The 18,526-nt window shown below is 35.7% G+C and overlaps 1 protein-coding gene across 1 annotated transcript; it reads right to left on the reverse strand.

Moving 5' to 3' along the window:
- Positions 1-4,162: 4,162 nt before the first annotated feature.
- Positions 4,163-13,423, reverse strand: LOC102802025 (gastrin-releasing peptide receptor-like). The gene is made up of 4 exons (XM_085493036.1): positions 13,276-13,423; positions 5,575-5,720; positions 5,232-5,332; positions 4,163-4,904 (listed from the first exon to the last, which is right to left on the reverse strand). Exons 1-4 carry the CDS (start codon positions 13,421-13,423, stop codon positions 4,163-4,165), a joined length of 1,137 nt encoding a protein of 378 aa, XP_085349162.1.
- Positions 13,424-18,526: the final 5,103 nt, after the last annotated feature.

Here is an 18,526-nt window from a genome sequence, read left to right on the forward strand (position 1 = left end):
TTTATTTGCTGTAGTGATAAAGTTGGAATAACATAGCCAAATATATATAAATCTGCAATCAAAATAATTTTGACAAAACAAATAAGTGACAAATACACATTTACTCAAATCAGAAAATGCAAACTGTATGGACCCCGTGGAATACATGAAGTGATGTCAGATGATTCGAGTAGAATGAGCAAATCCTGCGCCATGTACAGTTAACTTTTTATTATTCAAGTGGTTTGAGTTTGAAACCCGCGATGTCATCAATTCAGCAGTAGATAATGTCTCGTTCGCTATAGAGCGTTTTATGTCAACATTCGCGGACAATTTCATTTCCTATGGATATTATAATTATATGCACAATTATTCAGACTTACTCGTGAATTTAACATTGCACCTTCATATTTACTCTATTCTCTATAAGAATATTTAACATTCGCTAGGTTCGAACATTGTATTGGTATTGATATTTTTCACTACGCGCTCGAAAATATTATAAAATACACTTCGCATGTGTTTATTTACTGCCACCAACGCTGTCACCAATACGCTGTCATCAATACATTGTCTGTAACAAAAAAGAAGAGACCACGCAATTCAGCAACGTCGTTCACTGTTACAAAATGTCATGGTGAGCCAAATAGTCCTAATGTGCACATAAGTACACCTCATAAATAACGTCAGATATTAAAATCAGTTATAATAGTTATTTAATATAAGGAGAGGTTATTGTCAATTGCTTTGAATTGGTTTGGAATGGACTTTTATTTCAGGTCGACATACACGTGATGCAATATAGGATTATATTCCCTCTCGTGAAAAACCATTGTTGCAAGTATATCAAATGTTTTTAAGTTTACACCGATATTTATTTATGTATCCCACCATCCTCCACCAGTAACCCATATTGTGTACTAACTAATAAACACCGGGCCTCTGGTTTGTAATATTTTGCAAGTAGACTATATTTTTTTTTAAATAGCCTAAATGCGATTTTATTTCGGAATTCTAAATCAAATTGCCGCTTCTCTTTTCACGTTTTAACTAAACATACCAGGAAAATAAAAAAAAAACAATAATCTAGTCTTCAATCAGTTTGAATGTATTCCAATGTAAATAAATGCAGTAATGGATTTAAACCGACAGAAGTTATTGAAAGTTGAATTGCCAATAACGTTTAACTTACACGTCACAATGGTCTTGAGGAATATTCTGCCTTTGTACACTTTTGTTAACATAGAGCTAATTAGAGGCAATTGGAACGAGAAACACTGCTAATGAATACAAATAATGACATCAAAAACAGTACTTCCGATAGAAAATATAGCAATATATGATTGCTTGCTTGAGTTGTCTATGCCGATGGACATTAAACATGTTAATTGCATTTATTGATTAAATTCACTGATTGATGCGTAGGAGCATGCATGGTTTTACAACTTCCTGTACTTCAAAGCCCAAGACCGTAAGGTAGCTTTTATTGGGACGGATGCAAAGAATATATAACAGTATGGCAGACGCGCATTAAGTTACACCGAAAGTAACATTTCTTTTTACTATTGACCTTTGAGATGGCCTTAATCAATATATAACACTTTTCATCACAATATTGAATAGACAGTCATTGTTTCTAAACACTAGTATGAACTAGTGTTTTATTTTACTAATGAGTCTTTATCCGCGATATTATCGATGTACACACATTCCAACCCTACCCAGAGTTATTGGGGAACCAGAGTTATAATTGCATATAACAGAGTATGACAGGTAGGAGTGCGTACACATCTTTTGCTGAGTATGCAATCGCTTTTGTATATATCGGGTATATATATATATATTTTTAAAGTGAAAAAATGCGTCTCAAACTCAGTCTAGGGCATTTTAACTTCTGCGAGATCCGGAAACAGTCGACCGTTTCAGGATAGGTGGGCATGGCTACAGCACTAGAAATATCTAAAATTTTCTTGGAAACAAGCAATTATTTTCAACAACAAAATCAATAACTGCCCATTTCAGTGGGACACAGATCTAAGATGGGAAACGTGTGGGTGGGAATTTCACAGGCACTTTAAGGAATATTAAAAATCAATGCTACAAGATGCTACAATATTTATGTTGAATAATTCTGATATAAGTTCACCTTTTCTCCGAGTGCTGTCTATTTTGGTTATGTGAAGTGCCGGTCCTCAAGTATTGGGTAATATGAAACAACTGCTCGCTCGCACATGTACATCCAAAAGAGGTTGCAGGTAAGTATGCTACTGAAACAAGGTTTGAAATCAGATGCCAAAAACTGATGTCACTGCATCGCACCCAAACTATACGTTATACCAACTCAGTACGTGAGTCCCCCCAACACACAGTAAAACACGTTCTGATGACATTTATTTATCCGCCATTTTGAATTCAATTCTAGAATCCAACTGAGATTACACTCTGTCCCCTACATCGTGTTGTACACTGCTTTCGCTGCCATCACTGTTGAACCATATTTATTGGTGTCCAAAGTTGACTCGTCATCGTTGGACTCAATCCTGCTTTTCCCTGAGTTGTGCGATGAACAGCAAGTCAGCTCACGAAACCCACGTCGAAAGTTCGCGCTCATAATGGAATAAACGACCGGTTTATATACACATATCGCATATAATGTGGTATCCACGAGGAATTCGTACAGAGAATACCACTTGGCGTGGCATGTTAGCTTGTGTATACTCTGTCTAGGGCAACTTTATGTTTCTGTAATTTAAAATGAGGCTTCTCATTAGCTTCTCATTTGCATACAGAAAGTCCCCTTGTGGCGTCAGACGGAGAACTTGCTGGGCAGCTTTCATTGCCGATACATGTATATAAGGTACATTTCTTGTACGGTTTTCTCATCTGAATTGCCACCTATGTATACTTGTTCTCGTCGAGAAAGAATGGACCATAATGTACACATAATATCAGGATTGTCGCATAGGGCGATGAGGACAAGTGAGTGAATAGCGACGTCAGATTGGATATCAAGAAATAATTGAGAACGACTAATAATATACAGACAGATTCAGAGTGGATTCGAGTTAGCCCGATTGTCATAAATGACATCATATTAAAAATGAAACACATTGACAACCCAAGTCTTATTCCATAAATTATTAGGCAGAACAAACAGCAAGTAAAGGTTACTGAGGTGTGAATTCAACATTCAACACCAGTCAACGAACAATTCAGAAATGTTTAGCCTGCGAAAATAAAAAGAATTAGCAGTGTGTAATTGCTGCGTAATTTCCTGTTTGTCCGACGCTTCATTTTGCGTCACTATCAAAGTTATTGCTACATCTCTATAAAACAATATTCAGAAACGCAAAAATAATTTGAAACACTAACACGACGTATATCTGTTTTCTGCCTCGGTAATCATGGACTGGTCCGGAATCTATTTCTTTAAAAAAACACTATTTAAAAAAAATGAAAAAAATGCGACCGAAGCATGTATATCGTTCAAAAGTATGTTGAATGACACAGTGTTATAAAGTACGGCACAAAAGTATGAGTCCCTCTCAATTTTTTGCAATAGATGACGCACTTTAACTTCGGCGAGAGTCGGAAATCCGGAATCAGTCGACCGTTTCAGGATAGGTTGACGTGGCTACAGCACTAGAAATATCTCAAATTGTCAACAACAAAACAATTACTGTCCATTTCAGTGGGAAACAGATCTAAAATGGGAAACGTGTGGTGGGCATTTCACAGGCACTTTAAAGTCAATTTAAAATCAATGCTACAATGCTACAGGTGCTACAATGCTACCATACATGTTTCCGGTCGAAACTACGCATTGATAAGTTCTAATAAAATGTGTCTCTGATGGTTGACATGCATATTTATGTTGAATAAATATGTTATGAGCCCGCATCTTCTCTGAGTGCTGTCTACTTTTGTTATGTAAAGTGCCGATCCTCAAGTATTGGGTAATATGAAACAACTGTTCCCACATGAACACCCAGACGACGTCGTAGGTAATTATGTTATGGAAACAAGGTTTGAAATCAGATGCCAAAAACTGATATTACTGGATCGCAACCAAACTATACGTTATACCATCTCAGTACGTGAATCACTCGACACACACTATGACATATACTGATGAAATTTATTTATCCTCCATTTGGAATTCAATTTTAAAACCAAACTGAGATTACACGCTGTCCCGTACATCGTGTTGTACGCTGCTTTCGCTGCCATCACTGTTGAACCATATTTCATTGGTGTTTAAAGTTGACTCATCATCGTCGCACTCGATCCTGCTTTTCCCTGAGCTATGCGTAGAACAGCAACTCAGCTCCCGGAACCCACGTCGAAAGTTCGCGCTCATGATGAAATAAACTACCGGTTTATATACACATATCGCATATAATGTGGTATCCACGAGGAATTCGTACAGAGAATACCACTTATTGTCATATAACAAACCGCCTTTAATGAAAAATGACACTATTGTGTCTATGACAGTTGGGAGTAGCAGAGCAGTATATAATCCCACCAGTGTAATAAGTAAGTGTAGCGCCCTCTTACAGGCAGAAACGATCTTTTTATTTGCAGAGAGCAAAACCTGGGCCTCCGTCGATCTAAGAAACGCGTTGATCTTCGTAAACGAAACACTGATAATTACTAATGGTAGAACATATAACAGGAGAACACGCGAAAGAGAAACCCGCAACAAGTTTGATGACCCCTCATTATGTTTACAAACACGAACTGACGCATTGGCGGTGCTGTCATTTGAATGGGTATGAGTAGATTCACGCCACACATCACTGAAAATGGTCGCTGGGATTGCAGCTGACACGGAGAGCATTTGAATGATTATTGCTACAGTGAAGAACTTCTTCATAGTCCGAATGCTGTATGTTCTGAGTTCACGGGATAGTATAAAACACCTACAAAAAACGATTTTAAAAAGTAAGAACACATTTGCAATGATTCACATAGGTAATTTGAAGTTCAATATTCAATATCCTAAGACGGAAATTGCCGCTGAGATCTCGTTGAGGCAGAGGGAGCCACGAGACCCGTTTTTCCCTTCAAATAGTATTACATTCGTTCTCATCATCATGTCCACTGTTTCAATTTCCATGGTTACATACATTTACATATATTTTTGATGATCTATAGATGCACAGTGATAACTCTTATGAGCAAGAATGCATAATGTTTATCAATTATCTAACCAACGAACAATTTTCATAATTATTTTAAATACTTACCTATCAATACCCATGACTGTCAGCGTTACTATAGTGATAGTTAGCGAATAGTCCTTACAAAACGACATACTCCTACACAATACAGTACCAAAACTCCAATCCTATAACCACAAATACATACGTAAACTGGGTTAAACAGTAGTTATTTGGGTATCAGAAATTGTATGTGATGTACGCAGTGGACATACCGAAACTACTAGCTGAAGTTTACTTACTGCGGGAACTGTTGCTTGGAACACACATACTATGTATAAAAATAGTGGTCTAATTTGTGTACAATATCTCAATATCGCAGTATTCATATCTCGTTTATTGTTGTAATAGATTTCATTAAATAACTTACTTCATACACGTATTTACTGATGATGTCAAACGGCATGGCCAGGAGCAGCATTATGATGTCACCAAGAGCAATTTGTGCAATGAACATATTGGTTACACTTCGCATGTGTTCATTTACTGCCACCACCGCTGTCACCAATGCATTGCCTGTAACATATATTACTAAGAGTTCACAATCGCACCATTACATCGATGAACATTAGCTAAAGAAGCTGCAATAGTTTATTAAAATGTGCAATGCCATCTATATTTGATGAGTGCACGTTTCACTACTTGTTAATCTTGTATTGTATTGCATCATATCGATTCATGCGAATTTGTATCTCTGATAACGTTATTATATGAGTCTATACTGATACCATTACCTCTTTTCATTCAAATGTCGTTTTCCTATCTATTTCAACATGAGGTGAATTGAATGTCTAAATAAATAATAGTACTGATGACAGTGGAAGTAGTCCCTACGGAATGTAAGCTCTGATGACATACACTAAAGATTGCTGCCGGTTAAAATACTCTCTGTCTTATTGTTGACTGAACCTTTTTAACAACTCTGATGGCGCATATGAAAACTCACCATCGTGTGGCGAGACGTTTTATGAATGTATTTATGTTGTTTATATTAAACAAATCACATGTCATTATTCTTTCTAAGAATGCCCTGCCATGTAGTAAATTATATTCGGTTGATGTGTATGGTAAAAAGGTCACTTGAATTGAAGCGTATAAATAAGGCGGAATTTGGTACGTCAAAAACACAAAGAAGTTGCTCTCTAATTGGTCTGACTGTTATGGTCTAAGGTTCGGTAACCAATCAGGTGCAATCCTGCATTGTATCGTTGCATTGACTTTAAAAAAAACATTGACAGTTTTTTTTCAGAAGTCCACACTTCACCAGGCTTTGCGCTGACATAAAGATCTGTGAGTTCACGAGTGGTTTTGCTTCAGATATATATTCCAAACCAAAAACAAATATTTAGAATATATTTCATTACATCCAAAAACATTGCATTACTTTACATTATATCCAACATCTGTTAGATTTTAATTCAATTGGAGTTGACATATATTTGATTTTATATAAGAACAAAATGTTCTCCATTTATTATATTATGTGCACAGTAACGAATAAGGGACGGATGGACCTGCTCATTAATTTTACATTTACAATACGGTAAATCAGTTGTGTGAACGCATACATATGGATGTGTTACCTCAGAGAATTGAAAATCAATCTCGTTAATGACGCTGTCATCGATACCGACATTATGCATATACGTCGGATACAACGCAAATTTTGCGGACAATGGCAACTTTTGTCCAACAGGAGCGAGGGTAATTTAGAAACATTTAACTAATACGATAGCAATTAAATTAACTGTGTAAATAAGCGGTGACAATATTCATGTTACACTCGTGGAAAATTGATTGTTAAATCGAAGACATTAGACAATACAGTAGCAGGCTACTTCGGTATTTTCTTTGATGTGAGGTCTATTGGGATTTGAACAAGATTTCGAACATTCGATGTGCATAATTATGGTCGACTATTTCACAAATTTACAAAAATTAAGAAAAATATTGATTAAGTTTATTGATGGGTGTATTTTGCAAAAAGTAACTTATATATGCTACGTAATGCGGGCAGCAGGAAACACATAACGAAAATAAAAATAAATGTACACCAGAGTATATGAACAGTGGTACTGAACTATTTTGTTCGAAACTTATTTGATGCAGCAAGTTTTCAAAAATGGGCTACATAATCTGAGATATAGTGGTTGTGCACGCTTACGTAATAGAATATTACTTCGCATGGAACATTTTTTCGTTTCACTTTCATGTTTGTCGAAGTAGTCTGTCCTGTTTTCAAATGTCTTTGATTAATTAAGTTTTCGTTGATTTGTAAGTGTATTCACTTTCCACAAAGTGTTGCACAGTAATTAATCTAGCATAAAAAAAGTTACGAGTACACTGGAAACATACAATTGATATATGCTTGCGAATCTGATTAGGTATTAGATGACTATTAGCATTCGATAAATGTAATGTCTCACTCTACTGACATCTGTCTACTCCGGAATTAATGGAAATCATTCTACTGAAACCGGCAACTAGTAATGTAGATCAATCTATAATTAAAGCGGTTGTGATTTATATATGTACTTGTGCCATTTTACACCTCACTGGTCATGCCTATCAACTTTAGGTAGGCGTAATGTTAAGCATGTGAGCTTATCAATACTACTGTCTCTGTAAATGTCTTTGCCATTTTAACGGCTTGTGAGATCACGCGGGAATTAAGGTCCATTGGCTTAGCAATACATAAGTTTCAGTAGGCCACTGCTGAAGTCTATATTTACAAAACCGTGTATGTAGTTTTACACTCTCCAGCGAAAAAGTGTAAACATTGCTGTCTCGTATAGTAGTTATAATGTACTTATTTTATTATTAAAAACGATGTCGCTTCGTCATTCTCAGATTACTTGTAAGATGTAGTCATATTCTCCCAGTTATAAATTTATTTGAAACGTGACTCATCTTATCAATGTACATGTCATAAATATATATTAAAATGGCAAAACGGGGGTAAATGAACTCGCTCGCCATGACAGCATTGCTAGTAATGACATGAAAGTGTAATTTGTTTTAAATATGGAAATCTCTTATTTTGTTCGGCATACGAGTATATATTTTAATGTGTCACTTACAGTTTCCCTGTAAGGCTAGGTCTATGTCAACATACGATGGGGGAATAGATCTCCCTTCGTGTCGGTTTTTTAAAAGCATAAGTAGGCACGTGTCCAATTATGTAACTTATCACTTGAATAACGTGCGTATCTTAACAATGACAATCATACAAATTGTAAATACATATCACGTAGTTTGAAGTCATATTCTATCGAATATTTTCATTACAAGCGCCACCAGAAGATGTGCGTATTATCAGAGTTATTATTCATTCACTCAGAAAAATCGACTGTTAATGAAAAAAGTCCATGCGTTTTGGAGAAAGTATCACGAAGAGACAGAATCGCTACACAAGCTCGTGATTACCACCAACATAGCGTGAATTCTCATTATCGGCGCGATTTGATACAAAACCGGTAATTCCTCGTGTCTACTGACATCAAAACTACGAGTAACTTTCGCAGGATTATGTTTAAACACCACGATAGCATGGGCTATATAATAAATAGTATAATATATAATATTGTAATTTGGGCACACAGCACAGGTGGCCATGGGTATACATATAATTGCATACCTGCGCGGAATTAGTTGGAAAAATACAGAGCAATAAACTCAATATACGTGACTGGAGCAAAATCTTTGTATCCTTAGTAAGCACATCTTTTCAAAGTTGTTTAATTATTCCCAATTGGGATCAAAATTGAGGTAATTATATTCATAGACAAGTAACAGCATTCTAAAATTACGTTTTTATTTTATAAGCCATGCACACACCAGAGAGACGTCGACATATGCTGTAAAGACAAAATGGTCGATCCATGCATGAAGCATATTGTATACAATTATAAATATACAATTTAAAACAAGTTGATTGTATCTAGATTGTTACTAAATTGGTAGCTGAATGAGACCAACATTCCTTTCCTGCTTGTATGTTTAATTTGCAATGTGAGATAGATAAAAATATATGAGCACCAACGACGATAAAATTAGGTCCATTACAATTGGTGAAATGATATTATACGTGCAGTATGTTTTTTTTTCAATTTCACTGATAGCTGCGTTAATACTATACACATATAACATTTTACATGTTGCATATCAGTTACACAATTTCAATTCCTATCTCAAACAACTTAATTCATTCTTCGATTGTCAATTGTAACTTTCAATGAATATATAAATGGTCAAATAGTCTCCCACGTCATTGGTAACGACATCTAATGTGCAATTATTTCCAAGTATTGTCGCCAATCAAATATTACAAGACGATAATAGTTGTAACTGCAAATCGTAAACTTGTTATGTTTAGTAACCACTTCGTTAATTTATTTGTATTTCTTAGTCTCTTTGTTAACTTCGCATACTTTCCTTCGTCGGTAAGTGGGTTTTTATATGACACAGACCAGATATTTGAGTATATATTAAATAAGTGAATACAAGTTGGAAATGAGGTTCCATAACGAACATTACATCTTTATTATGTGAATTTTGTTTACTAACAACTATATCTTGTTCGAGATACACATGAATTCATTTACTTTGTCGACATCATACCACTAAAAGAACGGACTAACGACCGTTTTGGTCTTTCCTTTGGTGGGATACGTGCCAAGATTGTTTTTGATCCTAACTGTTTTAATCCAATCAAGCTAATATGTCTCTAGCGCAATAACTATTGTTATTTCACCTAATAACGTGGCGGATTCATTCGTACGAGGAACAGTTTTTGTTCTAGTGATAAAGATTGTGACTTTGAAGCAATCCTGGAGACCCAGAGGCGGTTGGAAATATGGTTTGCGGACGAAGAAGAAAATGTTGACGATTAATACTTGTATTGTGTTTGAGATCATGTTTTTTTAGTAACCGTGCTGAAATCGTCGTTAACGCCGATTCCATAATATTGTCTACATTGCTAACAAAGATTGTTTGTTCATGTGTTCTGAAATTATAGATAAATAACATTTAGGCTCAATTAAAATATCTACTAAACATTAAATGACTACAATAGCTCAGTTTCGCGTATATATAAGTTTTCAAACGCAATATTCACAAAAACTACATAATGACTATACGTAGTACACTGTTGACGAAATAAATCGATGCTGGAAAAAGTCAAAACAACGAAAAATATTACTGTGAACACAGGTAGCAGATAAATGCTTGTACGTTTGCAAATCTTCAGGTATGCTTGTGTCAATAAACTACTTCCAAGCTCTGCCAAAGCACGCATCCTACATACGTAATCAATTCACATCACTTTGTTAACATGTCACATGTTTATAATGATAGAAACGTGGCTTAGGTGTCGCATTTTGTACGTAATCAAGTGTACCTCAGTTCATCTGCTTAGTACCCATTAAACTCATTACATTTTAAAGTGTAAAACAATGTTCCAACTGGTCAGTTAATATTATATTCATATACGGTAATACCATAATTCCGTTTCAGTAGCTATTTATACACTCACGTGAAGCTTTAGTTAATTTTACGCATAATATGAGATAAACTGGGATTACGGCAGCTGAAAGAGGGAAACTGTGTAAAAGGTTGAATACGTCTCTATGCAGAACGGTTTTCCATCTCCTTCTTTTGAAACATCACCTTAACTTTATTAATCATCACATTACCGAAATATATTAGATCTTTTATATAAAATACAATGCAACGATGGACAACAATTATATGGATAACATGTCATTGAAAATGACACAGTCCCCGTTAAGTTCTCTTTGTGCTCGTCATATTAAAGCGGAGGGGTTGTCGCGAGCGTGTCCTTGAAACTTGAGTTCCAAGGTGCGTATACAACAAATTGTTCATTTACATCAAAACACGTGTTTCGTGTCATAGTAATATGGCCAAAATAAAAACAGTCGTTATTCGGCCATCTTTGATCTGATTATGAAACACACTGATATGTATGATGTATGGCACATACATCATACATATCAGTGTGTTTGCACTATATTTCCACAATTTATGTACCATTTTCATTCGTATTTGGCACAAATACGAATGAAAATGGTACATAAATTGTGGTAATATAGTAGTAAGGCCAAAATGTCAGATGGCTGTCAATCGGCAATCCTTGACCAGATTTTGAAACAAATTGTTATGGACATGCATCCTAACACGTATAAAGTACATATATGTGCCAAATTTGAATGAAAACTGACAGAGCACGTCCAAGAAACCGCATAAAAAAACAAAAACAAGATGCCTGCCAGTCGACCTTCTTTGATCCAATTGCGAAATAAATCGTCATGGACATGTATCCTAACATTTATAATCTATGTAACAAGTTTGAATGACAACTGACAAAGCATGTCCAAAATACAACATTTTCAAAAAACAAGATGGCTGTCAGTCGGCCATTTTGAATCGCATCGCTAAACCACTGCATGTGCATATGTCCCACATACGGTATTAGGCACATGCAAAGAATGAACAAAATCGGTCCACAGGATTCTGAAATATGACGTTGCATAGACTGACGCACGGACAGATGGACACACGGACGGTCGGACGGACAGACTCAGCAACTCACGGACGGTCGGGACATGTATCCTAACATGTATGATCTATGTACTAAGTTTGAATGAAAACTGACAAAGCATGTCCAAAAAACGACATTTTCAAAAAACAAGATGGCTGCAGTCGACCATCTTTGATCCAATTGTGAAATAAATCATCATGGACATGTATCCTAACATGTATAATCTATGTACCAAGTTTAAATGGAAACTGACAAAGCAGGTCCAAAATACAACATTTTCTAAAAACAAGATGGCTGCCAGTCAGCCATTTTGAGTTGAATCGCTAAACCACTGCATGTGCATATGTCCCACATAAAGTACTAGGCACATGCAAAGAATGAACAGAATCGGTCCAAGGGATTCTGAGATATGACTCCGGACGGACGCACGGACGCACGGACGCACGGACACACGGACGCACAGACGCACGGACGCACGGACGCACGGAGACCGAATTATAAGTCTCCGTTTTCGGACTTCGTCCGAACGGGGATTAAAAACGCATGCTACTTCTCATTCTTATATGGTGGTGACAGATGTCAACAACAACTGCTTTTGTGAGCTTACATTACATGCTTTTTCCAATTTACGAGAAAACGCTGACAGTGTCACTGTCTATAAAATATCGAAAGGTGTGCCGGATATCAGTTCAAAAGCTCCGAGTATCGTGCCTAGCAAATGACAAGTTTCTAATGTGCGTATAAATAACAGGATTCTCCTAAATCTCTTGGAGACACATTAACAGTTTCAGTTAACAGTTCCACAGCCCCCTGGGCAGAGCAGTGTGAAAGCTGTAAAATGCCCAAACAACTTTGGAGAGAGAGGGTCGTGAGCATTACCATGAACAAAACATTATTAAAAACAACTCGAATTGAAATATATGCATGCGTGCGGAGAATGTATGTATTATACGGGAACTCTAATTACAGGGGCTCCAATTATTTCCGTAGCCAGTTAAGCGCCTTTGTATCAAATTGTCTCGCATCGATCTGTCTGTTACGACTGGTGCAGGTGTGTGCATGATACTTCCATTCATAATACAGTCTTAGGTAAAGATCCTATATGCGCACATACGTTGTTGATATAACGTGAATGAGCAAATTTCCCCCCAATAACAGCTACACTACAGACCCGACACCAACGTTTTGCAGCCTCCAAATTCATCTCTTTCAGTGTTCACTGTAATGAAACACTGTGTGTATGTACGTGTGTATGTATACCTCTGCGCCTTTACACTATAGTGTTTTACACGTCGAGACACATTCAAAGCTTCTACAACATATACATATATTAGCGATACCATAGTCAGTATAAACATAGAGAACAAGAACGCATTATTCGAGCAGTTAACTTCCAGACTATGGTTTTGTTTTGGTTTCAAAACAGACTAACCTGATATTTAGAATTTGAATCGTAACATTAATTTTATTATAATATATGTACCATATAAAATAAAAACGTATACAGCTCACCTGCGATGCCAAATAGTAGCACTACTGAATACAGCAATACAATTGAGACTGTCTTTGCACTCGGTGGGTCATCGTGTTTCTCGGCTTTAATAGCAGTACGCCACATATCGTCTATGCTCGGGTAGATATCGGGATCCAGTTCAGCCATGATAATCTAGTTCCTAGTTATTCAACGTAAATAGCAGGATCAATTTCGCTGTAGTTGGGGTTGAGTGGGTTTTGTGTTTGCACTCAAAATATACGTGGATGTATTACTATGAGTGGTGACGATGATAGTATACTGCCGACTAAAGTCGAATAACCAATGTTCGAGATGCACATCACATGCCTCACCAAACTGGATTTTCCATTATTTCAATAGGGGGGTCGCCCAGGAAGAACGAGGGAACCTTCTTTTACGTCATTCATTATTAGTGGAACCAAACACATCAACACTATAATCAGTTACAAAACTCGACAAAATAGTATATCTCTATTAATCTCGGTTGACTCGAATTTGAGTATCAGTGCGCATAAGGAAACGTGGTGAACGATAATTCCGGTTGACAAACAAAATTATAATTCTCGTTACGATAAAATGTGTGTTTTCCAAACGAGGAACGTTTATTTAATAAATTAGACATTGAGAAATTTAGTCAGATTCAAATTTTTTACTATACCAAATTGTTCATCTAATATCAAGTATTTAAAAGATAATGCTCAATTACATTGATATCCATATGTGCGATACAGATCCAATTCAAAGTTTCGAGCATATTTCAATCAGACCCTGGTGTTAATGGCATGACGGAATTCAATGGATCTTTGGAAATGTTTGATCTTAGAAATTGTCATGAGAATACGCAGTTTTAAACAACCTAGACAAATACTTATTATGTCTTTCACATACTCACGTAGTTGCACTGATAAGTCTGAACACGTCAGTTCATCTTGCTATTTACTAACATGTTATCATATCAACTATTACCTTTATACTTCGACTTTCCAGTTGTGTTTTTCAGCATTTAATATGTTGTAATATATAAATGATTCGATCAAATATGGCCGCCGTAGGACATTTTTACATTACATTACTACTGTCTGCACATATTTATCAAACATATGACTGTGCCAATTGATACCTCATTTCCAGAATATAAAAAAAAACAAGAAGATAATCTTCATGGTTCTAAAATTCCACTTTGTAGTGAAAATCCGGATATATCTCTGTAGAATCCAATGTAATGCTCATGCGCAGTTCTTTCAAATGTTATCTATAAATTGGGGTTATCATGTATATCATGTTTGTGTTTTTGTTCCTGAATTGAACGAAAGTATTCGAGATATGATATGATACGACAAAGTTTTAACTTTAGCATTCACAAGATTTTGACATAAAAATAAGAAAAAAAATATGTTCATATGAACATATGGATCATCATAAAAATCACAATTGGCCATTTTCTCCTGAATAATGGTAAAACTATTTCGTGAAATTTATGCCGACTATTTCACACTAATATTACAGTCGATATATGTATTAAGTATGTGTATTTGAATCACGTAATTTGTATTACGTTTCAAAAAAACAAAAAAACAATCATCTTAATTAAAACCAGGTCCTGATTTGAAGTCGGTGTTTGCCCGCAGATCTTTATGCAAGGTGCTTGCACTTACTCGAGCACGACGTCCGCCTTTAAACCCGTCTTGTTATGGACTAAATTGCCTATTTGCAATCACATCAATAATCCTATCGAGTATGAACGTCTGCTTCGTCGAAATGATGTCAACTAATAATGAAAGCTATATTTGAACAACGATACGATACAGTGAATTATTATTGATAAAAGACGAATCATAACGATTTTATGAGATAATTACATTTATACTATCATCTCCTCGCAGACAGAAATTGCATTTACCGTCGCATGGCCGATTATGGAGTCACCGCTGGCCATAACGACGAATTCACTCATTAGGTCGCTGTAAATTACTATCATTTGTTATAGAAAAACTGTATTACTGTATTATTTTCTATATCAGACTTGCGTAAACGTCGCCATATTATAATTAATTTAATTAGTATCCTCTGAAAGTAACCAAATATATAAGACAACGTACAATATTGGTATGATATAATAAATAGTAGGATGAAGTCGTTACGCTAGTTCACTAGACTACGTTGCTCTTAAAACGCGTTTTGTGTGCATATTTCAAACAATTCAGGCTGGCATTATGCCGCATATATATATATATATATATATATATATATATATATATATATCGTGATTTCCCGGCTGTTACAGTTCAGATATAAATATGTACACAGTTAAACATGGCGAACATCAAGGTGAAAAATGAAAAGAGAAATTGTTCTTTATACACAGTACTAGGTGATAATTATAGGGGGATTAATTACTTCCTGAACAACTACATATATATGACAATACTGTCTCAATTTTGTCAGTTTTCAACAGCTGTCTGAAGATGGGACATACGTAAAATATAACAATCTCATTTGATTACAGAAAAATTGGGAATACAAGTCCAGAGTAAATGTGCAATCATTATTCATCACTTCGGCCTTTATAGACGGGGTTATTTTACCAATCCCCCGCCAAAAGGAGGATCAATGAACACTACAGACAGGTGGCATTTGAATGTTGGTTGCTTGGCGTGTAAGTTGTATTGAAGTGCCCAGTGACCATTAAAAGACAGATGGTCCTCATAGTCGTGAAGTTTAAATATCTATGTTTATATATCTTAACAGTGCGTACCTCTTTGTTATGTTATTATTTTGTAACACCTAACTTAAATCACGACGGTCTTATATATCGTTGTTATTGCGGTTGTTAACACTAATTCATCATGACGGTCGCATCTTATAGAAGCACTGGCAGAGCCAGTCAACTGTGCTTGAGTACACGATGTTAAACAACACTGCGAGGTCAGAGCAAAGAATAGTGCGCCCATAGCTGTTTTTTATAATGACCTTTTGATAAGAATATGATTGAAATACCTAAAAAGCTTTGTTGCAATATTCGATGATTACACTATCATGGATTCTTGAAATTATATGATGGGATGTTAATCAGCAGATGTACTCGGCATTGTTGATTTCCAAGTTATTCTAGTGCGAACACGTTCGCTGTTTACTATTCAGATGGAAAAGTTGTTTTGTTACGTTATACACTACACTACACCACACTACACTACACTACGCTACACTAAACTACACTACACTACACTACACTACACTACACTACACTACACTACACTACACTACACTACACTACACTACACTGCACTACACTACACTACACTACGCTACACTACACTACACTACACTACACTACACTACACTACACTACACTACACTACACTACACTACACAGTGATGGGGTCAGATTTCAGAAGCGAAAGAATATAAACCTACCTCAGTCGTTGGTTTATTTTTAAATTGCAAATAATCGGGACACAGCGTTTGTTAAAATGTGTTTGATAGTAGAATAATGAACTCAAACCGATGTTTGAAACCGCTCTTCATATAAAATAAACACACAGCTGAATGCTTACAGAAAGTCAATTACGCCGTCTTGTTATATAAATGACTTTTTAGGTAGCGAACAACGAGGATAAATTGTTATAAAATACGCATTAGCTACAAAGCAAGTGTGCAGTACGTACTGAACCTAGTCTCTGAATCGCCGCATCGATTCTTGCCATTAGGAAAGAGTGTCACAATTATTGCATCGATTTACCTCTAACGATTTACTTACTGAAGACATAGAAAAATGATTCGGGGTATAATAGAGGGTATCCATTAATAGGCATGTAACTATGTAAGTCTGTCTCACTCACGTCACTGACGGATATAAGCTGTTGGTCTCAGGCAAATAAACTACTTGATATTCACAGGGCATACACCAAATCATTAAGTGACGTTCTGACTTTAACTTAAATGAAATTAAACACCTTGCAAAACTCGAGACTAGAAGATTAATTCATTGTAGATGTCACCTACGTTTTTGCTTGAGAAATATGTTCCTCGTAACAGGATCAATTATTATGTTGCTATTTTGTTATAAACCAAGAAAGCATTTATGGTAAATTTATTTTAAACAATATGAGCTTCGATTATGTAATGCATTTCGTGCACTTGTGCTGTGCAAGGTACGGCAAATCATAGTGTGATATAAGCTGAGCAGTAATGGCCGGGCAGCACAAAATAGATTATGTGAAGCTAGTCTACTCTCGACCCGAATACAGATGGAGTTAAATAATCATTTTGGCGGGCGTTTGTTAAGAAGTAAAATTACATTTATAATATATAATAGAAATAACAATAAATATAAATATAAATACAATAAACTCGGTTGACAATAATGTTTTACATTGTAGTTGTTTTTCACCACTTGTATGTACATAGAAAACTAACTATGTGAGTTGGATAAATGTGCTTTTAATGATTGCTTGAAATATTGGGATTGGGAATATTTCCAATATGGTTAGGAAGGCTATTCCACAATTTTGTTCCAGAGTAATCTAGGGAAAATTGACCAAAGGTAGTTCTTTTATGTGGGCAAAGTTGTCATTTGACAATAATCTAGTTTGGTATGAATGGGGTAGATCACTGGGGTATTATTGTTGTATAGATCCTGAATAAACATGCTAGCTGGAGCTTGTGTTGGTCATAAATGTCAAGAACACCCAGAGAGGTCTGCTGTGAGTAAGTATGTCTTAAACATTTTATAACAGTTTCTTTTGTTGTTTATAAATTGCATCAAGGGAATTACGGTAAGTATTACCTCAGACTTCTAAACCATATGATAAATTTGGGGGAAGTAATGAGTTATGTAAGTAACACACCGCACAGCATGTTATGCGCAGACTTGGTATCATGTCTGCAATATGTTTGTCTGAGAGCATTTGAATATTAACTAAGAACATTTAAATTACAATCAACAACGTCCACATTCACACTCTTCCATTGCTCAACACTGAAAACACTATTCTATTGATAGTTCATTCTGCATAATCATAACTATTTTTTTTTTTTTATTATTACACACCTAAATACCGTGGAAGTAGGACTTAATTTGGACAGGGCAAAGATATTGTAAAATGTGTAGGGTTCATTTATAATTTAAATGCGCAATGATTTTAAATTGGACCACTTTTTATTTTCAAAACTGTCACTAAATTATATTACATGAAGTTATGTTCAGACATAATCAAAACAGTTTCATTTGTTTTGTTTTTAAATCGTACA

Source organism: Saccoglossus kowalevskii, chromosome 18 (genome assembly GCF_978046115.1).
Source record: "Saccoglossus kowalevskii chromosome 18, keSacKowa6.1, whole genome shotgun sequence".
NCBI classification, from domain to species: Eukaryota; Metazoa; Hemichordata; class Enteropneusta; family Harrimaniidae; genus Saccoglossus; species Saccoglossus kowalevskii.